A 25,748-nucleotide genomic window follows, 5' to 3' on the forward strand; every position below is an offset into this window, starting at 1 on the left:
TATTGTTGTTAGTATTGTTGTTCAATACCACGCGACTACATTGCGTGCGAGAGAAAACACGTGAGGTGACGCAGGTTTTGTTTGGGAGAACCGGCGAGATCTAGTTCTGTTTCGGACGTGTGTGTGTGTGTGCGTGTGTACTCGCCACATCCGCGGATCCGTGGTCACGATCCGCGTGTTTGAATTATTCGCACATTCGGCGGTATAGTCTTTTTTCAGCTTGTTGTCTTGCGCCGCATCTTTTCTTTAGGATTTATCATCAACACGACAGATCGCCCGGTCAATTGGTAGCGAAAAAGCATTCGTCCGATAACGACTCATATTTACTCGTGATTCAAATTCTAATCACAGTACGACTAACGGGGGATGATACGCGATAAGAATATCGAATTAATTGAACGCCCAACAATGACGCATCGTAAAATGGAGCGGTGATAAAATTCATTGACTATCTTAGTTCGGGCATTGTTAAATGGTGTTATCTAAGATGATTTATTATGCACGAAGTGTGCAAAAACACACGGAGTGCCGGTTGAGTGGTTGGTGACGAATTTGGGAGAACTAGAAAATCAACAACACGTTCATAATGGTACAGTCCACTTGCAGTCATGAAAGTGCCATTGAGATGAAAAGAAATCAGTTCACACGAGCGGCCGTGTTCAAAACACGCCAAACAAATAAACAAGTCGAAAATGTTGGTTGCCCACAAACAAATTTGCATTGGGCACCCAAAAGTAAATTCGTTGCGGGCACGTGTTGTTATTCGTCACAGCCAAACCGATTTCTACTACTTTTCCAGAAGGTCCTTGATCGTAGTTCGAGATCGTTGTGAGAAAACGCCATTAGGTCCGACGAAGACTCTACATTTAAGACCTTGGACCGGATATGTTGCTCAAATAATTCAACAATCAATACTTACTGTACATGAATTCCAAACCAATCATTAATACAAGTGCTTCTACAATTTTAGTATTTTCGTTACAAAACGGTTCTTCTCAAATGTGCAGCATGCCAAATGTGGCACGTTTATTGAAATTCGTTTTAGTTGTGCATTCCTTTCATAATCTGTACTATACCTCTTCGTATGAAAATATCTCAATATTTACATTTGTGTACTGTTTGTGCAGCATCCTGCCGAATAACGATAGTTGAAAAACAACACTACTTTAAGATTTCTGTAAACTGTGTAAAATTGTGCTAAATTCGGCAGGGATGAAAAGAGCATTGCTTTTTACATTTCATTACGATTCTAAACTTCACCGTCTTATCCGTTTCGTGGAATTGAATGAAATACAACCAAGGAACGAAAATTATAAACGGAAGGATACCAATTTGTCGTTAATCGTCTACACACTTCGCCGGATTGTATTTACCATCGATGGGAGAGCTATTCATTTTTCTAGATCATAAAATCAGCATAGCAGATTGTAAACGATATTAAATGTTGAAAGATGAGCTACAATCACGTGGTTCCTGCTAAAAGGATTGCCTCCGCGACGGCCGAGGGACGGACATTTCCGGGTTTGCCACATTTCCGGGTTACACTTTTTCTCTTTCATTCCTTCACTTTTATGTCCCGAAGTCGTTACTCTGCCCACACTCGGGTGTGGAATGTTTCCGGGGTGTGTGAGTTGCGTTCATCTCCACCGCCGCGCAGCGCTCCGGCACGGAAACTGATAACGGAAGCAATTTTGCGTGCAGACCGTAGCCAGGCGGGTTTTTCCATGCCGTTTCCGTGGGTGCTCCCCGCTCAGACGGCCGACGGAATGTTGTCATCAGTCTTGGAGGAATTTTATTAGCTTTAAACCAATGATCCTAATGACGTCGGGTGCTGCGGAGCCGAACGCGACCGTAATCAGTGCCACCGGCACCAACAGCGACAGTCCTAACGACAACACCGGCAAATCTGTGGAATGGAGCAAATTTAGAAAACGAACGGACCAAACGCCGGCCAGGTGAGGCTCACGTTTTTGGTGAGGCAGGGTAAGGCGCATAAATTTATTTGTTTGCACGGTCGGGCGCGGGCCACGCGACACTTGTTAGCTTAACCGTCGTTGGCGCGAGCCCCGGCACCGTTCTGGTGTACCGAAAGTTATTGTGGCCCGAGTGCATGCTTATATTTCGAACAACCGAATAAACAAAGTTGCCATAATTTAATTTGTATGACCTGTGCTTTTAGTGTTTGTGTGCTTAGAGCGAACGTTGGCGAGTCACGTCCGTTTCTAACGACAATTGAAATGAATTGAAATGAAACAAAATTTCGCAACGGTTTGTGGTTTGAGTTGACTTCGCGCCTGAAAGTATGCAACACACTGCACACGCCACAGCGCGCCGTACTCAAAAGTTTCAAGGCACTACCTATCTACTCACCGTTGGCCCTACTTGTGACCTTGTCCATCGCACCGGCAACGGCGCCCTCCGTCTCCGTCGTGGCCTGCGTCGTCTCGAAGGTGTAGAGCGCCCGGAAACCCGTGCCATCAAGCCGATCGTTTGAAGCCATCGTGATTCGGAAGAACCGGCCGTCGGAGCGGACCGCCAGCTCGCGCCACTTGCCGCAGTACAGCGCGTATTTGCGATCGCGCGTGTTAAAATTAGAAAACTCCACGTAATCGCTGGCTGAGCTCTCGTCGCAGCTGAAAGAGAAAGCCGGTGGCCGGTCGGGCCGGGTCAGGTTGAACGACTCCGCCAGCGACGGTAACGACGACGCGGGCCACTACTTACGGCAAAATTCCTTCAATGTCGAAGTACGTGAAGCGAACGTGGACGTAGTCATGCGGGCCGCCATGGAAGAAGTAATGGCACATGATGTTCCTGCCGGCATGATGATGGAAACGGAAATGGACTTGAAATGGATTTTGGCAATTGAGCGGGGGAACAATATAAGCGCAATACAGAACCTCTGGAACCTTCAAAGGTCAAATAAACACCAAAACATCCTTAAATTCGGTTTCATGTACCAGCATGCACATCAAATTGGAAGTTTATCTAAAATGAATATCGAGTTCAGTAAACTCTAGACTTACGTTACTCATCTTTTAACAAAATACTCTTAGATCTAAAGAATTCCAACATTTTAAGCAAAATTAGGCGTAATAACTGGAAAATGGAAAAATAATCCGAATGCTCTTAACCTTCTCTCTCTTACGAACGACCCAACGGCCTGTCCATGTTTTTTAAAGGTAAAACTACGCATTTCAAGAATGTGGTACGGCGTAGCGGTTAAAGGTTCATGGCCACAATTGCGCCTAAGGTAATAAGCAAATGAGGATTGCCAAAAATGGACCGTGACAGGCTTAATGGAGAAGAATGGCCAACGAAACGCTGACAGCCGCTCATCGATGCGGTCAAACGTTCCGAGTGGCAGCAGGATACTAAACACACACAAACACACACACTCACGGTTCTAAAAAGGGACAAAAATAGACGCAAAAAGGCCAACAAGTCGTAAACATCTTGCACACCGCTAACCTTGGATAGGCTCCGGGAAAGTTGGGTGACTGTATCCATCCCTGACTGGTGGCGTTCCTGAAGTAGTGAAAGATGCACTCCGATTGGTTGGGCTGCCGCCCCGTTGGTATGCCGAAATCTGTCGATCACCAGCACCACAGCGAAGCCCGGGCAGAACAATCGAACCACCGGAACCGGAATAAAGACGCGAAAGAACCGAACGAACGAATCAATAAGGAATTGTTTGCCTCCGCATCATTAATCAATCGCTTTTCAGCGGCGTTTCCAACGTACTGGTGATGAAGAAAAAGTCGCCGGTAAATCCCTTGTTTTCCGTATTATTGTAGCTGCTGCGGAACTCGAGCAACAACCGTGGGCCCTCGGACAGGATCGGCTTCGGTAGGGTGTCGCCGCACAGCGTTTCAACGAGCTCCTCGCGCTCGTCGACGATGTAATAGACCTGTGGAAATAGATGATAGCGATCGATCTTTGCGACGACAGAGGTCTTCCAGCCGACTTCCGGCTGGATGGATGAACTCAAATTCGACAGCCATTCAAACATGGCGAACATTATTGGGCGCTGCTGAATGCATGGCGCTAGTTTGCCAACAATCGGCTCACGAATCGTTTTCTCTCCGCCCGAAGCGAGTTGCGTTTGAATGAAACCCAACGAGGTTAAAACGAACAACCCTCCTGTTGGAGCTCAAAATAGTTACTCCCACTGCCGGGGAACTGCTGTTTCTACCCACAATGTTGCCCCAAGTGTGCCCCAAGCGTTGCACGTTTTCAACAAAACGAAAACTCTCGCCCATTGTTATTGTGCAGCAAATTGTAAATTTTACATTTCCTTATTTACATTTCCTATCGACTGCGAATGCAAATGCAGGATGGTTGCAAATCTCGCGAATCTGCGAATGAGTTGGGATATTCTGACGCAATAGCAACACGTTTGTGGCAAACACTCGACCACCGATTGGCTTAATTGCGGAACACGACGTACTTTTCATTCGACACTATTTCGTGGATGTCTGAAGTCTGTTAAATTTAAATTATCCAATTACGTAGAAATGGAGGACAGTTCCGGGCACTTTAGCGATGATTTAGGGCTGGGAGCACAAAGAGCACGCACCGCGTGTTGCTCGTTTAATCAAATGCAGAAGGATATTCCTCCGCAGTTACGACAGGAGAATCGGTCCGAGGCACGTTTCATCTGAAGAGTAATGAATTATTTAACAGGCCCGTGTCCCACCGTACCTAAAACGATGCGGCGCCCCAAAACCCAAGCACCTCCGACGGGCTTATCATTCCAATCCAACCCAACGCAGGTTGATCAATGAGCCCGTGCCCGTCTTCGTTGCCACAACGCGGCCGGGCGAACACGGCCTTGGATCTTGGGCGGAAGATTTGTCCCAAAATAAATGAACCCGTCCGGAGCGTAGGTGTGCCCCACCCGACCGCTGGCATTTAAGTGAAAATTAATTACCATTAGGATATCCGTGTCGCCGCATTCGGTGGGCCCAAGCTTCGACGGTAGCCGGAACTCGGAAAATATGATCTGTGGAGTGGACGAAGAGTTACGAAAGGAAGAGCTTGCGAAAGTAGTGGTCTGGGCCGGCTTACCTGCACACGTTCGGCGCCATCGCCGACAAATTCGTATAGCTGGCACAGGCTCGACGGGAACAGCCCGGAGTGCTTCGAGTGGGACGGTGCGATGCTACCGTTTCGGACACGGCCGGAGGTGAACACGAGCCGGCTGCACGGTCCCTGGGATCCTTGGGCCACTGGAAGTCGCCAAAAAAGGGGGTATGAAAAGGAACGGAGAACGAAGATCGAAAGCCCGGCCAGTTAATAAATGGCCCACGGCTAGCCGAGCGCCGACGTGCGGTGTGTAAGTGTTAATTAAATTGGGCGGGACTAGAGCTAGAGCTGCTCAGTTGGTGAACCGGTGGCGACAGTGGGTGTTCCGACTTCGCTCGATCCAGCGGGGAGATGCCGGACGCCGGATGGGTACCCAGCCAGTTCCGTGAGGCACCAGGCGCCTCCATGACTGTTTCAAACACCGACCTTGGTCGGTTCGCAGGGCCGTGTACTACTTTGATTTCAGGCGCGAGCATAAATTGTGTGCCAAGGACTTAGCATAACGGACGGACGGGTGGACGGCCTGATCGTGCGGGTCGGGCTTAAGCTCCCCAAGGTACAACGATACGGCGTGTAGCGTGCTTGTCATACGGGTATCGGATGACACCGGATTAGCACCAGGGACCAGGGGTGGGGTGGCCACCCCAACGGGTGCCTTAAAATAGCGGATTACTTGTACCCATACGCCATCCCACGCTCAACGCCATGCTATCGCGCGCCGTTATCGTTGTTATGCAAAGGAGACAAATAAAATAAACTCTACGACGACGACGACGATGATGACGATGGATGACAAAGAGATATAAACAAAAGGACTATTTTTGGCCCCGACTTCGTGACCATCATTGACAGAGAGCGTGTGCGTGCGTGTGTGTGCGGGTTACTGGTGAAGATGCTGATGATAATGGTTGACCTCGCGGATCGGTTTTGCGTCACGGGCCGCCACCGGTCGCCTGGTCGCCCGTAAATAGAATGCACTCATGTTCTGGCCCAATATTGTGCCCATAATGTATCGCGTCCGAGAACAATGGGTCGGTCGGTCGGTCGGGCGATAGGGCTGAACTTCAGAACCTTGAATCAAGGGTCAGATCGATCAAAACAAAGCCTCGCAACATCTCCCGCGGGACGTGGTGTTGGTGCCACGTGCGATATTTTTAAACCATCGATCACCGATCGATGCCTTGGCTCGGATCGCTCGGAATGACGTTTTGGCTGGCTGCCTTCCGTGAGCGCCCGCCGCTGAGTGCCAGCAGGTTGCCAGCAGGTTGCGCTAACGCGTAGTACCGGTGCGCGCCCCTTCGGGCCACTCTTCGGGCTGGCCGCCGCCGACGGTCGCGGTTGGCAGCGATCAGTGCCATTGTGTTCCCGCACCGGCGTCCCCGGCAGACGGAGCGGGACGGCGCGAACGGGAGCGGGAGTGCGAGCGAGCGCGAGCAAGAGAGTCCCGAGGATCCGACTGCCACCGTTGGTCGGCGGATTCGCAGGTTTTTAAACCCTCACCAGTATCGCGCTAATCAGTCTCGAGTTATCTCACACGGAGGACAGTTGGCCGCCTGCAGCAGCTTTCGAATCCGTAAGCGATCACTACCATCTTCTTGCCCTTAGCCTGTTCCTGTTGGGCGCCCGTTTGCTATCCCCTAAGTCTAGTGCTCCAGCCTGTGGCGTGGCTTCAGTGTTGCAGAGTTCCCATCTCGGTGCGGTGTTTGGCCTCGGTGATGTGAAGTACCCTGAGCAAAAATGATGTGCAAAAGATACCAAAAAAACCGTGCGATGCGCTGTGTTGCATCATTGGGCTGGCCTTTTGGTGCCCAAAATGTTTCGCTTCGTTTCGGAATAATCGAAATTTGTAGCCCGCGGGCCGAGTGTAACCGAAAGGCGTGGAAATTTAAACTTTAACCCGTTCCCGGGTCCCGTTCCGTTCGGCGGGGACCGTGAAAATGCCGTTGCTCCCGGATCGGGGCCATTGAGCGCTGTGTACTTGTGCCAGACCGCTGAGCTGTCGGGTAGTTGCTAAAAATAATTACCACCGCTAAGCACGCGCCGCGCCGAGCACCGAGAGCGAGAGCATAACGCCTGGCATGGCGGTTATCGGCGAGCCGTCGATCTTCCCGGTCCCGGTGGTTGCGAATGGCGTGTGCATACGAGTCAGGGTGACAGGGTGTAATCATCTCGATGCACCACCCTTTGAGCACACTTCTGTTTAGTGTGACAGAATTTACGAGTTAATCGGAGACCGAGAGAGAGAGAGAGATGACCCCGGTTGTGGATTGGGCGGGTATTCGAGAGTCCGAGTGGTCAATTAATCGGTTGCCACTCTGCAATTGTTTATTCCTTTCGTCCCGAATCGAGCCCTTTCGTCGCCTCCGACGCGCGGCGATCCCCGCGACGACCTGCCTCGATCACCACGAGTCGCGTTGAGAGCATAAAAATAATTCCGCCAACCAACCGCAAAAAAAAGTGCCCAAAAAATGGTTTCCAATTCCCCACATGCGACCGCACGCTCGTGTGTCTGTATGTGTGTCACTGTGCCTCATGTACGGTTGATGGTGGCAAAAATTATGTTTATTTTTGCTCGCTGCTCGTTTGCTATTTGGTCGTCGTCCCGACCGAAAACTACTCCTAGATGAGAGGGGCGCACGGCGGTGGCCGGCGACGAGAGGCCACCTTCGAGAGAGGGACCCGTGACGCTTGCCGTTTTTCTGCCGTTATTTTCCGCCAAAGTGCTTGCGCCCTGTGTGCAATTGAACCGCAGCCAGGCCTGGGTAGGGATCGTGGTCGCGCGGAGGGGGCGAAGAAAAGCTCATTCGCTCAAATGTAATAACGGAAAAGTGCACCTAGGGCACCAATTCGTTTTGTGTTTTTGTGACCCACGCGCAAAAAGCAATCAAGAGCGCCCGGTGGTCGACCCTGATGGGCGCCGAGGACGCCAGTGGTTCGGCCGGTGATTCATCACCCACGCACCCACACACACACACACGCACCAGGAAGGGCATCTAGTGTTGCCCTTCGGACCACAACACCTTTGGCCGCTGACCGTACCCGCAAGACCCGTCGGTGAGGATGGTGTAGCATAGTTTTTTTAAAAATAGTTTCACTTATAGGCGCCACGCGTGCCTACCACCGGGCCGAGGCGGGTATGGTGGGTCGGGATGGGACGGCAGGGCGTGCAGTGCTATGTGAGTAATTTGCTCACGCTGCACCGCGGCAATGCAAAGATCACATTTCTCGGGCCCAAGAGAACCACCCTGTGCGTACCGACGAATCACCCGGTGGCCCGGCACATTCTTGTGCCGGGGCGTCGACCCAACCCACCCAACCGACCCCGGTTGGTCCGAGCCGTGAACTTTGGGGCCAGCGCACAATAAAATACACCGAAACCATTATTTGCTGAAAATGGAGCATAAAAAAGGACGAAATACTTCAACAAGCTCGTAAAGTTCGCTCTCTCTCTCGTTCTCGCTCTTGTCCAGTGTCGTAAATTGTTCCGGCGACCATATGTTTGCCTATTGTAGTCGGATGCTTCATGGAGTTGTCCGCACCACAGCAAGCCAAAAGTTGGGGACGTCTGTGTCGGTCTCCGTTACACCAGACCTAGGACGCCGAATGCTGTGTTCGAGAGTTTGTTTGTTGGCAAAACTTGGCCGTCCGGCGCATAATTATCGGCCCCGGTCCCCGGTTACACCGCCCATTTCTCATTTGAGGATGTTGCCAAGGATGTTTGGCATTGAATTACATCCCGCCGGAGGACTTCCGAGCATCGGTGAACCCCAAAACAAACGGGGCATAATTTTTCTCCCGTAAAAGGATACCTTCGGTCCATGGTCGTAGATTGCATTTAAAGTTGAAATGGCATTAAAAACGCGCTGGATGGCCACCGAGGGCGTTGGGCTTGGTTTGGATGTTGGGCCAATAAACATCTCGTCGGCACTTGGGTCCGCTTCCTCTCAACCTGTTTCATCTTTCATTGTAGATTAACCGGCGAAACACAAACACACACAACCGAAAATGTTCAAGCCACATCTGGAAATGATCGGAAGCTACGAGCCCATCAGCAAGAAGGCTCGCTTCTTCAACACCTACCTCAAATCGCTCAAGGGTAAGACGGAGAACCGGCGGCATGACGGCCCGAGTCTGACCTGAATATCTCTGACTCCCGCAGGCTCGCAGGACATTATGGCCAAGGAGAAGCGCACCTACAGCTCGTCGCACGAGTCGACGAGCATCTACAGTGACTCGAAATTCGCCTGCGAAAGAGTCAAGTCGCCCGGCTACCACTACAACACAGTCAGCAAGGAAACCTACGGAGTTACGCCGAGAAAGATCAACGCACGCGACTTCTCGACCAGAGTAAGTGTCCTGGCCCCCGGGGCCGCCCGTTATCAGTTCCCACCGATCGCCCATTAGTCAACTGAGGCGTCCTCGCCCCGAACGAAGTGGGTCTCCCGTTCGCGGGAGAGTATCTTCGCATAAAAATAGCCACCCACCGCAGAACGGCCCAAAAACCGAGAGGAGGGGATGGGCGAAAAAAGAAAAAAACATTAGACCCGCGCGACCGCTGCCGAGGAATGCGTTCAAGGTGATCGAAATAAGTCCGCCGCGGCCGTGTGGCGGTGCCATTTTATTTTTATCAAACACTCGCAAGATGGCCACTCATATTCGGAAGCCACCGGCACCAGAATTCGGTCGGTCGGTCGGGCGCCCCGTACACCTTGGGCACGGGCAAATTGTTTGCAATTTAGAAACGAGCGAACGGACGGACGGACGAAAGTGCGTCGCCATGCTCGACGTTGTCAGTCCAAATGGTGAAAAATGGTCCGCAATGGATTCGGACCGCTCTTTGGACCGACTGAGAAAAGTATTTTTGTCGACGACATTTGTCGGGTGGTTCGCCGGTGCTGGTCCGTGGACTGTTTAATGTTCAGTCTCAGCTTTCATTCATGAATCCTAGCGCCCGGAACTCGCAGATGACGTTATCTATTGATTAATTAATTTCTATTTTTATTGCTTCCTTTCTTCCTTTCCCGACGCACACACAACACAAACACCGCAACACACGCAGCGCTAAGCATTGAGTAGAGAGCACTGTTACCATTAATGTTTTAATGTTTCCCCTAAGTTCTTGGACAACAACCCAATCAGCAACTTGCACAACATCACACACGCAGTGAAGCTATAGGACTCCCTCAGACCTGCCAGATGACTATCAGAGAGCACCTTTTTTTTGTTTGTTCGTTTTTTTGGTTTCCAATTTCGGTTCGTTGTGCGACTTCGACCTCACGCACCACGAGCGGCTGACAGATGGTTGCGGGTTGCGCGAGACCATCAACTTGATCGATGCCACCAACTTCCCGGTTCCCAATTTTGGTTCCTTCGAGCGGCCACGAACGGCAAACTTCTCTAACGAACAGCGGCGAAAACTCAGCCCGCTTCAGACGAAGAATAATAATTTGGTTTAGTACTACACACACAACAACGGACACCAACGACAATGCAATGCACGGACTAACTATTTGTAACGCGAGCGCTCGTCTTTCGGCACAACCACTCGAAACGAAACACCAAACGATCCACGAGCCAATGCCGGGAAGATCAGATCAGAAGGCGACGCACGCACGCACGCACACACAACATACGCCGGGCGCCTGGACTTGCCGACATATCACACAAACAAATCACGAACCACCAGCGGACAAGCGAACGGAACGAGAATGGACGTCAAACGCATCCCGGAAATCGTCCGTAGCCATTTCAGGGTGAAGGAGCAACGCACCGAAACGTACCTCCGGGAACGCCAAGAACCGATGCCAAGGAAGCCACAACCCCAAAAAAATCTATATTTTTCTTTTCATTTACCGTACGTGTAACATATTTTCTGTTTTATTCTGTACAATCGAAAGGCTGTAAGTTATGAGAGCGAAAAACATGAAAAAAAATTAATAAAATCGTTTACACCGATGGGTTTGGGTAGTTTTTTCTTCCTCTGGTGGATGGAGTTTCCGAAGCCGGCCAACCGAACTGTGTTTAATGGCTCTCGAGTTCTTTGGGACCCTGGAGAGCTGTCGTGTTCCTTTGGACGAGAACTAAACGAATTAGCCGACCAGCAACGTGCGACCATGTGCGGCCTTAAGTGTCGAACCCAACCTAGTACCTACCACATCGACTTCCATTATTTTTAAATCATTTAATATTTAATTGAGTCGAGTAACTACTTCAAAGGCTGTGCGGCCCAGTGCAACACTGGTCTGGAATAGGAATTTCGATTGTTTATATTTTCTCGCAGAAATTGAGAAGAGCTAGAAGAGAAAGAAATGCTTTTCATTTTCGCCATCTTATGTCTTACGATGGCCGTAATTGGATTTAATTTGCTTCATGTTGTTCCAGCTTCGGTTTTAATATCGCACCGAGGCCGGGTGCTGCCCGTGCCGGAAAATGCAATCGTTCCACGACACAGGGACACACATTCTTTCCTAATGGCTGGCCGCGTAACATTCGAAACGTCCGAAACGAATTCGCTTTAACGTGCGCCCCATTATGCGCCCAACGACTCTTTCACTGAGCCGTTTCGGAGCTGGTGCCAACAACAGCGAAAGACGCTCGTGAAAGTCGTTAGCACAGTCAGTTCGTCGATCTTCCCGGGCGCGGAATCCTTGGCATCATTAATGAGAATGTCGCACACTGCGAAGTTTTGCGGAGGTCCCGGAAAGCACTTGTGGGCCTCGGCGCCCGAACGAGCTGCAGCAATTACTTTTCCCGTATCGCGAAGAAATCCGCCGTTCGCTTCGGTAGCGAATGCCCGTGGGATTGCCGCCGGCACGAATTAGAGACGGAACCACGTGTTCCACCGATGGCTGATGATGCAACAGGTTGGGCTGGTGGGAGTTGCCGGTGCTGCCGGCCGAGGGGCCGTGCAAATGCTTTGAAAATTGAAGTTATGAAACGTAAAATTCAATCACACACAGACACCGGTTGCCCGTTACGAAATCATGGGTTTACGGCAAAATGGACCGCCGGCTTGTGCCTGAATGCCCACAGCCGAGGAGGGCCCCGAAGTGTGTGTTATCGGAACGAAAAGCACTTTGCAGCATCAAATATTCATAACGTCAACGTATGGCTGGCTACGCCCGGAGACGACGTGATGGAATGGAACGGAATGGTCCTTCATTTGTTGGCTGAGTTTCGTTTCTTTTTCCCCCCACACATAGATCGTTGATCGATGGTGTGTCAGAGGGAAGTTTCGACGTCGCTCGGGGGGTAGTAAAGACTGTACATTTCAGCTTGATAATCCTTTCCAGCAGCTGACTCAACGAATATGTATAAATACAATATGCATAGGAAGCTTAGTTATTCTGTCTGACGGTGCAATAGACTAGAGTGCACGCTACAGAGCTTAGTGTTGAGACTTTTGTTTGTAACACCGGAATTCGGAATGGTATGCCTTTGGTTCTGTGGCACAAAACATGCGATCGTACACTCCAGCTGGATCCAGCAATCTCTGGATTTTGCGTTTCGAACGTTCTTTCGTCTTAACAGGCGTGGCCCAAATCCTGCTTATGTCTCATTGTTCTTTTGGTCCAAGTGCTCCAAGTCCTGTTCGAAAAGCTCCAGTAAGTAACTAGTTAGCTACACCATATGCCGTCCTTTTGTGTATCATAACAATCGGAAATTTTTTCTACGACCCTTTTGTTTAACAAATCAAGGAACCTATTGTTTTGCGGAAATAGACAAATATTGTAGTACATCACGCTGAACGCGCTCGGCACGTATTGGATCGCGTTCGCAACATAAATTTCCGGACATTTGGTCCACTCATCTGGTGCAACTTCACGGCACCTGAACCATTTACCGATTTTACACCTTCCACCGTATCACCGTGGGTCCGACAACGACCGATTATCGGGGTGCTACGGTGTCAGCCGCAGGTCATTGTGGCGCTCCGGGCTGTTGGTCTGTGGGTGCCAGAGTAGGTGCCACATCGCAGCACCGGCGGGCACCGGTAATAGCTCCGGCAAAGCGGTACCGGAAACGGATATTTGATAGCGCCGCGCGCGACGAGGCGTTAGGCGCGATGAAAACGTCCACCGTAAACGGCAAGACGGAGATGATTTTATTGGATTGCATTCCGACGACATTACAACTGCCGGTAATTGGATTCTCGCGACAGAATAGTTTCCCAGTCGCCTTCGCCGTCGCCGTCGCCGTCGAGAGCTTTAAGCATGCAACAAATGGCGCCATTTGGTGTGGTCGCATAAGAGGAAGGACCAAGGCAAGATAAAACAGGCGTTCCCACAATTGCCCTTTTCCTTTTTGCCAATGCCACTGAATGAAGCGATGTAATAATTTAGTTTGTCCCGCAAATGCAAATCCCAAGGATCGTGTGAATGGTGTAATTAAGGATTAAATTGCCCTACGTTTTACGTTCGGCCACTTCTGCGCAACGAATAGCGCGAGTGCGAACAAAGTGGCCAAGAAAGAGGGGCCAAACCCCACTAATTTCACTACGTTACAAAAAAAATGGTTAAACAAGTTTGACGTGGTTCGTCCGTCTTGCTGCGCCGATTAATCGGTTTCTATGCGAAAGACGTCAGTTTGAAAATTGCATCAACTTGAGTGCGAAACATTGAGCTGGTGCTTAATATGGCTATGCCCTAATACAAAATTTTAAAATATTTTTAACAAGTTTGACGGAGGTCTTGTGCAATTCTAAAGCGCTCTTCTGTTTGTCTTTTGGCTCGTCTACCTGATGAATAGCACGACTGTTATTTTATTCATTTAATATAACATCTTTCTGCTAGCACGTTTTTAGTTTATTCATTAACTTTGGCACCTTTTTGTAAGGCGCATCACAGTCCTCAAAATCCATGTGTGTCCTTGCTTAACTTGCTTGCTTGTCACAATCAGAATCTAGTGTGTTGCGAAATACTCTGTGGTCAACGATGGGTTAGATCAAGAAAACCATCCGAGAGCACTTTCGAACCATAAATACATTCACCGGATAGTCATAAATGTGTTACAGAGCATCAGACGGTTCGGGCTATAGAACTAGATTACATCACAGAGCCTCATCAAGCTGCCTAGTCATCGAGGAACCCCGAATGCTATCTTAGATGAGAGGACCGATTGCAGAGTTACTGGCGTTGGTGGCACCGACTTTAATTAATGGTGCCACTCGGACAATGTTCGAAACTAATCACCAAGTGGCAATCGCTGCTAAGTATTCATTAGAGCTCGGCTATTATCTATTACTTCTCACCAAAACGGTGAAAAAGTGGGCACCATTAAACTGCCCGACCGAAGGAGGCAAAAACAGTAACAGTGCGATCTAATCGATGTGCCAGTTAATGAAAATGTAATTATGTATTTCCACCGGCCCAACTCGGCTCAGTGTTCCCGGTTAGGCGCCTCGGAAGCGTTCGCGTTTGCTACGAGGCAATCGTATTTATGTTTTCTTAACTCCAAACGGGTGGACCCTTCGATCTAGAGCCGTGACAAACGAGGGAATCGAACCATTTTCGGAACGAACCAATTTGCTCGCCAAGTCTCGCCGGAAGCCATTCTAGGCCTCGTCTCCGGGTTGGGCCCTGAAAAGGTCCATCACGAACACTGGGATGGCCGGCGGGGATAAATGATAGCGAACCGAAAAAGGACGAACAGCAAAAAGTTCAATCGGCCAATCAATTAGCTCTCCGCCGGATTCCTTCGGGGCTTTGGGGCCCATGTCCAATCGACGGAGCGGAGTGGTCGACGACGGAAACAGTAATCATTGGCTCGGAGGGATCTGTTCGCCCTAGGACCAAAACCTTTCGAGAATCGCCACCGATCCGATCGCCGAGGGTGATGTTCGTGCTCGTAAGTGCCCATGATTAGGTTGTATCGCCAGAATCAATTCGAAATCGTTTAACAACTCTGCTAATGGTTTCGACGGCTCGGCAGACGTCAAAGATCGAACCTAGCGCGTGGAAGGAACAATCCGACATTCCAACAATGTTGCAAGACAAAACAAGCGGTCGTCCTGCGATGCTAAGGATACGCTTCGCCCAGCCGTTATGCATTGTATGCTGTTTCGAGGAATGTATCGCAATTCTGGACGAGGTCTTTTGATGCATCGAGCCATGTGATTTCTGCCAGCGAGACGCTGTATCGAACACAGACGGTAGAATGATTAATTAGGATGGAATGTGGGCAGTTATTGCTTTGAGATAGAACGACTGCACTACGACAAGGCTTCGGTGCCCGGAGGTTAGCATGGTTCCAATTAATCCGTATGAATGAGAAACTTTTTGTTCATCGTGGATCCTTTGTTTGATGCTTTTCGTCGAATATTACTACCCTCGCAACGTACTACCAGCTGAATCACAGAGCCGGAAACGACTGCAAATTTGTTTTAAAATAGCCGTAACGAACGACGGAAGGAGGTAATCAGCGACTAGCCGTAATTGATGAAGAGATTTATGAGAGCTGAGATTGAAAATCAATCTGCCGGATAGCAAAATGCAGCCCGCCCCAAAATGAATCTCAATTCTGAATGCACATAAAATTATTGGCTCTTGATGCCAGTGTTGGTCCTGATTAAAAATTCAATATTCCGCTATCCGTGTAATGTTTATTTGCACGTCTTGATGAATTGAAAATATTGCGAAGGAAATTGCGTTCGTTATGGAAAAATCTGCATTTATCAACATTTTGCATCGTGAACGAAAGAATTTCGTCCGCGTGGACCATAATCTATGCAAGACTACCGTACTGTGCCTCTAACTTAAAAACTAAAATCTTGTTAATGCAATGAAGTTGGACAGTATCTATTGTCGGAAAGTATCTTAAAGAGTTAACTTCTTAACTGCTACCAATTGTTATCAAATTAACAAATGGTTAATAAAAAAACCGATATTTAGCATGTGATCATTTAGAGTTCTTTTAACTTCCGGTACCTGATATTTTATATGTTGAGTGACAACCGACGTGTGGAGCTTTACATTGTTCGTGGTAGCTCATGCTTTCGGTAGTCCATTTTCCTATCTGCCAGACGACAGGTGTTCATTTTACGGACTAGAGTGTCATACAAACCCCTTTCAGCACAACCGTGCGCACCAAGTGTGGGAAAAAGCCGGCCAACGGCCGGATGCGGAAATGGCAAAAGTTTTCGACCCCTCGAAGGGGTCCAATCTTTCGATACCTCGCCGGCGGCCGGAGCGCGAATGCTCTCGGCATGACAAACTTTTGCTCGATCTCCATTTTCCGGAATCCAGACCGCGCCGACCCGAGCCCGAACAATTATGCCCATCCCGAGGCTACGTAAGCGACGCTGAAGGGTTGCCGACTCTTCCACGCCGGCCGGACGGGTTGCGCTCCTTTACAGTGCCGTAAGGTTTTGGGACGGTTCTATTTGATTATAAAATTGCACGCCGGCAAGATAATTAAAAGCGAAAAAATAAATTAAACGCAAGAGGCGTTCTTCCTGGTTCCGGGACCACTCGCACAATTACGCCCTTCTTCGTTTGAAGTAGTAGTGCGGCTCTATTGCTGTTGTGACGAAGAAACTAGGAGCTGGAGCATGCAGTGGCAGTCAAATTGGATGGAGGTGTGGCCACTAGCGGTGCTGCACATGTTGTTCCTAGCACATTATGTGTTTGACCAAACATTAGTGTAAGCGTTACGGGTCCTCCATTGCCATCGTTATGGCCAGCATTAGGACCACATGTTGCGCTCATTCATCGTGGTAAGCAAAGTGTAATGTTGATTTGCATAATTATGGAAAATCTAGCCGAAGGTGCCGAGATTCACTTTCATTTTTGTCGCATTGATTACATTGCAAATTAGCCTGTGCCAGTACTTTATTGGAGTTCTTTTAAGTTCAATCGATGTTTATAAATAAATTCTTCTTAAATGTTTGGAAGGTACAAAAATCCAGAATCTTAATATTATATTCAAACTTTTCAAAACAGAGCAATTTAAAGATACGATGTATAAAACATATTGCAACGTTTTTAAACAGACACACAAAATTTAACTTAGTTTATTAATATGTGAATTAGTATTTTGACTTTTTATAATATTACTACTACTGTTATTACTATTCAAATTATTTAAAAACGCACCATCAGTAAACCCTGTCCGTTGGACAATAGACTACTACCATTATGTGTCGTTATAACTACCATTTAGGTCTGGTTTACTGGCAAACTATCTTCAACTTTCTAACCAATTTCACGCCGTGTCTCAAAGCTTATTCAAAGGGCAGGACCAGCATTAAATCTGGTTCAGCCGCCAAGGGCCATAGTTCACCTATCTGCAGAACGTCACTCCTGCTTCAAATTAGTTTCAGTCAAATCATAAAAAACGCATATCACCATACACTAGACCAGCGAATTGATGCGTACTCGGGAGATAAAGGCTCACCCTGTGCACACCAAACTGCGCTCATTCCGAGGAGTACGATGAAAACTTTCGCCAATTTATGACGACGCAGTCGGGCGGAAGTCATAAAACATCTGCGGCGGGGAACTCGAGTGCGGGTGTCGACCCCTGGTGACACCCGCTTCCGTGAGCAGCGCAGCCAGGGCTTAGGTGTTGGTCCCAGACCCCTGACCGACCAGACCGAGCGCATACTGTCAGGAGGCATTAACCCACGCGGATGCCCTATAAAGCGCCTCCGCTAGCTGCAGAAGCCAGACGTACCTTTCAAATAGGACTTATCGCGATTGTTGCTGATAATCGACGCTCCTCCAGTGACCGGGCCGGCCACCGGTGGTCCCGTGCCGATCGGGCTATTGCCGCTCAAAATGATGCCACCCGCGGAAGTTGTCTGCAGCGGCCACAGTAGCACCAGCAAGCACAGCACGAAATTTGTCGCATTTACTAATTGATGAGGGTGTTCCATTATCGAAGCCACGGTGTGCCGACGTCGCTGTTGTTGGCCTAAGGTCTAAGATTACCTTCTACGCGACTGAACCAAATTACGATATTAGTTCAATCGTGAGGCACCAAGTACCAAAAGGCGCCATCGTGCCAAACGGTCGTTGTTCCCGAACACTGGTCTGGCAACAGCACCAAGTTATGGCACGGCTCTCCTCCTGGGAGTGCTAGGTTCTCCGGCAGCTTCTGAGCTTTTGAGCCTGTTACTGGGTATCCACTGATCGGAGTCTTTCTTTCATCGTTGTTCCGAGGGTGCGTGTCTCTCTGAAAAATTAACCGGAATTACTGTTTTGACAAACCAATCGGCCCGGATGCGAAGTGTAGCCTTAAATCCTTTTCCGCCGGCACAACACAAAAGGAAACGAATCGAATGAACACTCGGGTCTCCAGTCTCTTTCATCGATACGCGTACCACTTTTTCCATTCAACGTTCACCATAAACCTTTCGGCGGATCTTGAATTCCTCGAAGGGATTTTCCACGATGCTCCGTGAAAAGAACGGTGCTTCACAAGTGAAAGAAAACACGAACCCATGAGTGGGTTGGGAACTGTGTAAGACCACGGCAAGCGAGCAAAACGCGAGCGTTGGCAAATGTTTCGTTAATGTTCACTGAACTGTTCGATAAATATTTTGAAACAACTGTAACCCGCCTTAACCCGCCAGAAGTAGCGGCAAGCCCAAGCGGTGTGTTGTGATTAACGGGTCACTGCTGGTAGTCTTCGTTTCCATTTGTTTAAACGGTCTCCGACGACAAAAAACGTGAGTCCTTGCGCAATAATGAAACCAAAATTACATATTTAACATCTGTTAAGTGTACACTGTTTCGCTGCGAGCCACGAAAGTTTCCGGACCGTTGGCTTCCGCTATTCAAACTGTAATCACATAAAACACCATTATTAACTGCACTCCACAAACACTCGATTCGATGCAGAGCGATTCGTTCGGCTCATTCATCAATCATCACACTGCTTCACGCTAATTAAACATGTCGCTGCCGTCCTACGGCGTGCACGCGTTTAATCTTCCCGCTATGTTGCCGCTCGCACATGTTGCTCCTGGTGGCCCGCTGGAGTCCTCCGTATGATGGATGCAGGATCGCGCGAATCACGAAGTAAATTTAATCAACGCATTGTGCACCGTCCACGGTACATCCGCTGGAATGCGTTATGAGGCTATTGCAATTGCGGCAATTGCATAAACAGATAAGCGCGTCACAGCCCACGATCGTACTTAGCACGCGGCACAGAGGAAAACCGACCGCGGCAGCGGCGAAAGTCCTCATCCGGTACGGCGCGTAATGTTGGCACTAAACACGGAAACAGACGTAAAGCTCGGCGAGACAAACTCCCAGCGACCAGTCCGATGTCGGCCACGAATGCGACTGACGGGCTGGATTGGTGGCAGATTCCAGCATCCAACAAAGACTTCGGGGCCAAGCGAAGTCCTCTCGGTTCGTGCGCATGTATGCTGGCACAATCCCGTATCCGATTCGGCCCAGTGCCCCCTGTGTGTGTGTGTGTGTGTGTTTACGGGGAAAGCATTGGAGTCACGCTGGGGAGTTCGTGGTCGTTTCGAAACAACTCCTTCGAAGCCGCACGCCGAGGTTTGATTCACTGCACAGCTGGTTCGCCCGCCGTTTCGGTTCGGGTCCTCTTTTGCAGCCTCCAGTCGGTGGGCGAATGTCCTGGCGTGGTTTGAAGTTGGCGCGAAGCCGCCAACTCCCAGCGCACGGGGAGTGTACTGGATTTTTCAAATTACGCTTGCACCAGGACCACAAACACGGTTTCGACACTGTTTCATTTATTTAATCGGAATCGGGTCGGGTCAGTCTGTGTCGAGGACGAACCGAGGAGCGTTAGAAGCGTGAGCGTAAATGCAGCGAAGGATAAAACCAAACATCCGAACGCTCCGGGCGACGGTTAGCATTTCAGGTACGGCAGGATGAGGAGTTGAACGTTGAAAGGATTAAGGTTTTCGGCGAAAAATAAAACGCATCTAACATTTCACGTAATCACATTTTCAACGGTGCCGATAAGTTAGTTATTTATCTATTTGAGAAGCTGCCAAATAAAATTAAAACAACACCCCATGATTCGTTTCGTTTGCCATTTTCATAGAATTACCGATTTTTTTAAACACCCCATGTTTTTTTAAAAACGTATATCAGAAAACAAGAGCAATTGAACTTATTCCATAAAGTAAATTAACTATGAATCGCCGAGCCAAATATAGTGTACTGGAAATTATACAGAATCTATTACTTGCGATACGAAAATCAGGCATGTACATTGCAGGAAAAGCCTCAGATTATTGGTTTAATCGTTTCTTTAAAGTATTATGTGATTGCTTCACTTTGAATGTCTTTAGGTTTCGGTTAGGTGAAACCAACACACATTAGCATTCCACAAGGTTTGGTTGTCGGTACAGTGAATTCAAAGTATATATCGTTAAAATGGGTACATCGTACGGGTGATCGAACACAGATTGATAGTGACAAACACCTTTTCAATGTTTGATTGAATTACTTGGTTGCCTCCTGGCAATAAAACTATAGTAAGGTTACATTTGTCTCCGGGTACGGGGTATGGTTTGTCTGAGGCTTGCTGCACCTCAATGGAATGGAATCCTGAACCTGGCACAGACCTGGTCGGGGCAAGGCTTCATTTCGCGCACCACTAAGCAATCGAATGGTTTAATATCAAATCTGAATGGTAGCCATATTCCCATGAGCCTTTGAGTGCGGCACTAAGCGTTGTCTCACCAAAATAACATATTCATCTAAGATATTCATCAGGCCTACGGACCACCACAGCTTATTTGTACTAGCCAAACCTTACAGTCAAGACGTTGTTTGTTTATTAAAAAAGCACCTCAAACACCTGAGCCAACCAACCGAGCTTCTAACACACACGGACCTGTGACCCAATCGTACCACCAAAATGGGCAAATGTGTTGCTAGTTCTGGAAGACTGTTTTCAAAATGCATCATCAATCATCCCAATATACCGCGACCAGAGTCATCTACTGTAATATTTCGTTCAACCTTATGTTACGTCGTGATTCTACATGATTCGTGCCTTCCACATGACGAACTCGATGCAACGATGACGCTTCAGCCATTCGAATACACAATTCGTCACAAAACATTTCAACGATAGTTTGTTCGTTTGAGAACGATTTTTGTACCACTTTCTCGACGTTGGTATTGACTTTGCCGCAAAACTTTCTTTCCGAATCTAATTAAAACCAGAAGCACCGAGCCGCGGGAATGCGGCACTTCTCTGCCATCAAACCGACAGCAGTTAGTTTGCACCAGCAGTCAGCAACTTTTCCTCAAGTAAATTAGTAGCTAATCACGAGTCAGCTACGAGGCACCTGTACCGGGTCGCCAGCTCGAGGAGACATTTCCCACGCAACGCAACCCGCTCGGTGATTCGAACTGATGACGAACGACATCGTCAAGCGCCGTGGCAGACAAAGTTCGAACCGAACCGCGGATTCGCGTCGTTTTGCCGCCCATTTCCATTGTGAGCTCGTATGAGCAATAAAGGCGTAAACTTTACAACCACTTTCGCTGCTTGGAGTGCTCTCACAGTTGCTAACTTCATCATTTTTCAGCCCCGGCGACGGTCGGCGAAGCTCGATTTTATGTGTGTGTGCCGGTTTTATTCGCTCTCTCTTCTGTTTACCGAAAACACATGTCGAACGGAGGTCGGAGTTGCAGCGCAGACTAGAACTCCCCAACGACACTAGCGGGTCGTTCGTTTTCTTCGCGATTTTCCGCAATACTTTCCGAGGGCTTTGTTTGGTTTCGCTTTGCTCGTGTTATGTTACGCTTTCCTTTGCAGCGAATTCCGCGCGATTCGAGTGCGAGGTAAAGAAAGCTGTTGTTTTATTTGGCTTTTCGTTCCACCAGAATGCACAACTGGAACTTTTACAGCCTACACGAGTACACGGTATTCGGTTAGGCGGTTAGGTTCCATCAAATATTTCTCGATTTTCGTTCTCCCTTTTCCTTGCGCTCACTTCATAGCAAGATGGATTGCGTGTGCGCGCTCGGTGCTCGGTGGTTTACTGGCCTGCGGCCTGCGGCCTGTCGTGCCAAAACCGTGGCCCGGCCTGCTGTCGAAGGAAGCCGAAAGACATCCGGTCTCGGTGCGGACAGCTTTTGTATTGGCAATAACCGGAGGAAGTAAATTTAAAACTCATTCATCCGTTGTGGCACATTTCGGTTGTGCCAGGGCTCGGCTCCTGGCGGCATCTCCGGCTTCCAAGGTTCCCAGGCGCTGGCATTCGGAGTAATTTGCTGCAACCCGACCGGCCAGCCAGCCGCCTGCCTGCCTGACCGGAAATGGCGGAGTTTTACGGGTGGCCAAAGCCCTGCCAATCTTTCAAAATGCCGTGCTCGGAGTGCTTGCCGGGGTGTCTGCAAAAAAGCCCCGTTTCCGGTAATAAGCATTCTGCTCTCGCCGTCCATCGAACCATCGACTCAAGACAGCCAGCCGGGTTGGGACAGCCGTATCTTGAGGGCGCGGAACAGGCTTCCAGGACCGTCGCATGCATCGAACGAAGAACGGAGAGCGTGATAAATGCTCTAAAAACGGTGCACGCGCGCCGATGCATAACGGTCGTCACCTACTTCTGCGTTGTCGACACGGGCAGGCAGACATCAAGCGGAAAGAACCGCCCAGACACCCAGACGGACCGGAAACGGGTCAGTGTTTGGTGAGATTTTTTTTCACTTCCGGCCTGCAAATAGAAAAAAAAAGTAGAAATGAAGCGCGTGTTACACCCGTCTGATTGCTGGCTTGCAAATAAGGGACGCGACGACGGAGCACGATGGAGACGCCTAGTCGGAGCACGGTATGTGATTTGCTTACTGTTCCCACTTCCTTGCGGCCAAGCATGCTTCGGCCACGTAGAGGAATTCGTTTGCCAGATCATATCTCGCTGGCTGCAACTCGTCTACGTTTTCTGTGCCACAGCAGGGATACCTTGGGGCTGACCATCTGTGCGTTGCCAGCTACAGCTCCCGGTTGGCACGACAACTGGATCATCGTTAAGCACCGTTCTGTTCTTTTTTTCTTTTTGACAGCATTCATTCCTTTTCGTAGCTGTTAGGCTTTGCCATGTTTTCCTTGACCGTGGGCGACATCGGCCACGGACGGGTGGATTTCAACGAGGCGTCGCGTTGGTTTTTCAACTTTTTCCCACACGAGAACGGAGGCTGCATGGGCACACACACATATACACAGGTTGTTAACTGCCTCATAATGGCCCCCTGTGGCGTTTACGGTGTGCCAGGTTTGCATGATGAGCACAAAAGCCACACCATACCATACACACGCGGCCCGGGCACGTGTTGCAGAACAGCGCAACACAAACACCCGGGAGGCACCGGTCGGTCTGCTGCATGAAGAATCAACACAACACACAGCGGCCGACCAACATCTTCGGGGAGTACGATTTTGCGACCGAATCGGCAGTTTGGTTCGGCACAAATGGGTCAATAGTATTTTCTAGGCAGAGAACAAGCAATGGAACACGGCACGCTGTGGGTTGTTTTTTTTGCTGGACAAACACGGAACATTGTTAGTGGCACTCTTCTGCACGTTTGTTTTGAACAATACGGAATCCATGGCATTTTTGTAATATTAATTTGAATTTAAACAATTCTGTATTTATCTCAATCAATCTTTCTTTCAAGCTTTCAATCTTTTTTCGATTTATTCCGTATTTTATAGCAGAATTACACGTTTGTTCAAATCCAGTGCATCCAGAATCCATACGATAGATTGTGTATTCTGAACGGATGAAACGATCTCGTTCCTTTGACATTGCGCAAGCTGTTGTTGAAATTATTGGTTTTGTTGAAGCAGATCCAGCTACCTTAAAAGTCTGGCTGATGTTAACTCTCTTAAAGGAAAGTTATGTTTTTCCAATAGTTACGACTGGGTCAGCTCTTACAGAAGCATAGAAGGAACATTATTACATTAAAAAAAACGTTTCAGTCTCGTCTTGCTGTCACACTTTTCATGCGGTTGAGACGATTACTCGTTTCGCGTAGCACATAGCGCGCTCTTTCTGTGTGGTCACTGACAGTGGTAACTTTACGGGACATAGCGGACCGTCCTTCAACATGTGCCACAAACGCTCCCATACCTCGTCGCTCGCACGTTTCACACTCGCAGCAACAGTTGTGCTGTCCGAAGAAATGCTTCCCGTAGAAGCAGGTGATCTCCTCGCCGATCGCTATGTCGCGCAGCACTTTCACGCACGCAGTGTCGCGCCCCGTTGCCACAAACTTGCAATTCGCTCGGCAATCGTGATTAATGTACGCGGCCGGACCGAGCCATAGCTGCGCACACTTCCGACGGCAGCTGTACATGACGGAGAAATCGTTGCGACCCGGGTGCAGTAACGTCGCTTCCTCGATGTCGGATAGCTTGGCGATGCACCCGACCAGACACTCAATTTGTTCGTTCACCTTCCAGCGGCGGGTGGAGCAGATTTTCGCACCCTTCTGACCTTCGAGCGAGTAACGGTTGCAGTGCTCAATCACAAAGCCCGAGTTCTGGCCAAATGCACACAAATAGCGATAAACCTGGAAGAGGCAAACTTGCGGTTATATTTCATATTACACGCGGCCAACGAGTGAGCGCTTCGAAAGTACCACGAGGATTCGTACAAACATTCAGACTTACGTGAGCTTCCAGCCTCTTTTGGGTCAAATGGTTTCCACTTAGCACGGATGGTGGCACCCAGTTGCCGGCGAGTAGCTTCTGGTAGCACTGGTCGTACCGCTGAGTCCGAATAAACTCTTCAATGATGTTCTTAACCTCATCCCGGTGAGCCGCCTTTAGTGGCCGGTACTTAAGATCCATTTTGTGCGTCTGAAAACCGAGCATCGTGTCAACGACAAGACCGGTGGCCAGATCATCGTTGTCGGAAAGCTCTTTCGGTGTCATGCCCGTGCCAGATACCACCTGCGTTACGCGCTTGCTGTTTCTGCGCAGAACGCATCCGCTACTACCGCTGGGGTCACCGATAAAAGACCCCGGTTGGCTACCCTCCGACGTATGGCCATTTCTACTAGAAGATGCGATAATCATACTTTTCTCGGTTCTCGTTTCACTCGTTTTCGAATTTTTCAAGTTCTCTTGATTCACATCCACTTGCAACTAGAGCCGTAAACGCACTTAGGTTGTTTACCAATTTCGATATCCACTGACGAAACGTCAAATTTGAAACGTCACATTTTGAAAGTAAACAAAAACACCAAATAGCGTAACGGAAAAATTACTACAATGTTAAAATTGTGTATAAATGCCGTTGTGTATTATTATTATTATTATTATTAAAATATTCACCGTGGACAAGGAATATATTAAATCAAAAATTTTTGAAAGTTTGTAGGATAAAACGTAGACCATAAACTTCGGCCAGCTAAGTGTGGAAAACCATAGGTTCAATTGTCGAATTGCGGGGAGTTGATTAAAATTACGGATGAAACGGTGCCAGCAGACGGCATCCCTTTCGAACACCTCAATCGATCCATTCCGGTATTGGGCAAGGTTTTCGCTTACAGTTCCCGGTCCACTGAAGAAAAGGAATCACGCTTCCTTGGTTCCTTCCGGCAGCCTCCAGGCTCCAGGCCAGGCTTTGTCTGCTGGTGCTGGGTTTTGTAATGAGTTATGTGACAACGAGATGACACGGCTTACGGTAAAGCTTCCGCTAAAGCCCGCTCACGCTC

General features: G+C 48.9%; 3 protein-coding genes across 3 annotated transcripts; 1 reads left to right on the plus strand and 2 right to left on the minus strand.

The window, feature by feature from the left end:
• Positions 1-1,007: 1,007 nt before the first annotated feature.
• LOC128272147 (suppressor of lurcher protein 1) lies at positions 1,008-17,959 on the minus strand. Its single transcript, XM_053009897.1, has 8 exons — positions 17,758-17,959; positions 5,068-5,219; positions 4,931-5,002; positions 3,742-3,907; positions 3,469-3,586; positions 2,722-2,811; positions 2,371-2,633; positions 1,008-1,906 (listed from the first exon to the last, which is right to left on the minus strand). Exons 1-8 carry the CDS (start codon positions 17,957-17,959, stop codon positions 1,776-1,778), a joined length of 1,194 nt encoding a protein of 397 aa, XP_052865857.1. The 3' UTR covers positions 1,008-1,775.
• LOC128272153 (uncharacterized) lies at positions 6,500-11,040 on the plus strand. The gene is made up of 4 exons (XM_053009907.1): positions 6,500-6,658; positions 9,056-9,181; positions 9,245-9,432; positions 10,145-11,040. The coding sequence occupies exons 2-4, from the start codon at positions 9,091-9,093 to the stop codon at positions 10,148-10,150; spliced, it is 285 nt and encodes a 94-aa protein (XP_052865867.1). The 5' UTR covers positions 6,500-6,658; positions 9,056-9,090; the 3' UTR covers positions 10,151-11,040.
• Positions 17,960-22,733: 4,774 nt separating the features above from the next.
• Positions 22,734-24,963, minus strand: LOC128270038 (histone-lysine N-methyltransferase Suv4-20). Its single transcript, XM_053007441.1, has 3 exons — positions 24,700-24,963; positions 24,158-24,599; positions 22,734-22,744 (listed from the first exon to the last, which is right to left on the minus strand). The coding sequence occupies exons 1-3, from the start codon at positions 24,961-24,963 to the stop codon at positions 22,734-22,736; spliced, it is 717 nt and encodes a 238-aa protein (XP_052863401.1).
• Between the last annotated feature and the right edge of the window lie 785 nt (positions 24,964-25,748).

The sequence above is a fragment of the Anopheles cruzii genome, chromosome 3 (assembly GCF_943734635.1).
Source record: "Anopheles cruzii chromosome 3, idAnoCruzAS_RS32_06, whole genome shotgun sequence".
In the NCBI taxonomy this organism is placed as follows: Eukaryota; Metazoa; Arthropoda; class Insecta; order Diptera; family Culicidae; genus Anopheles; species Anopheles cruzii.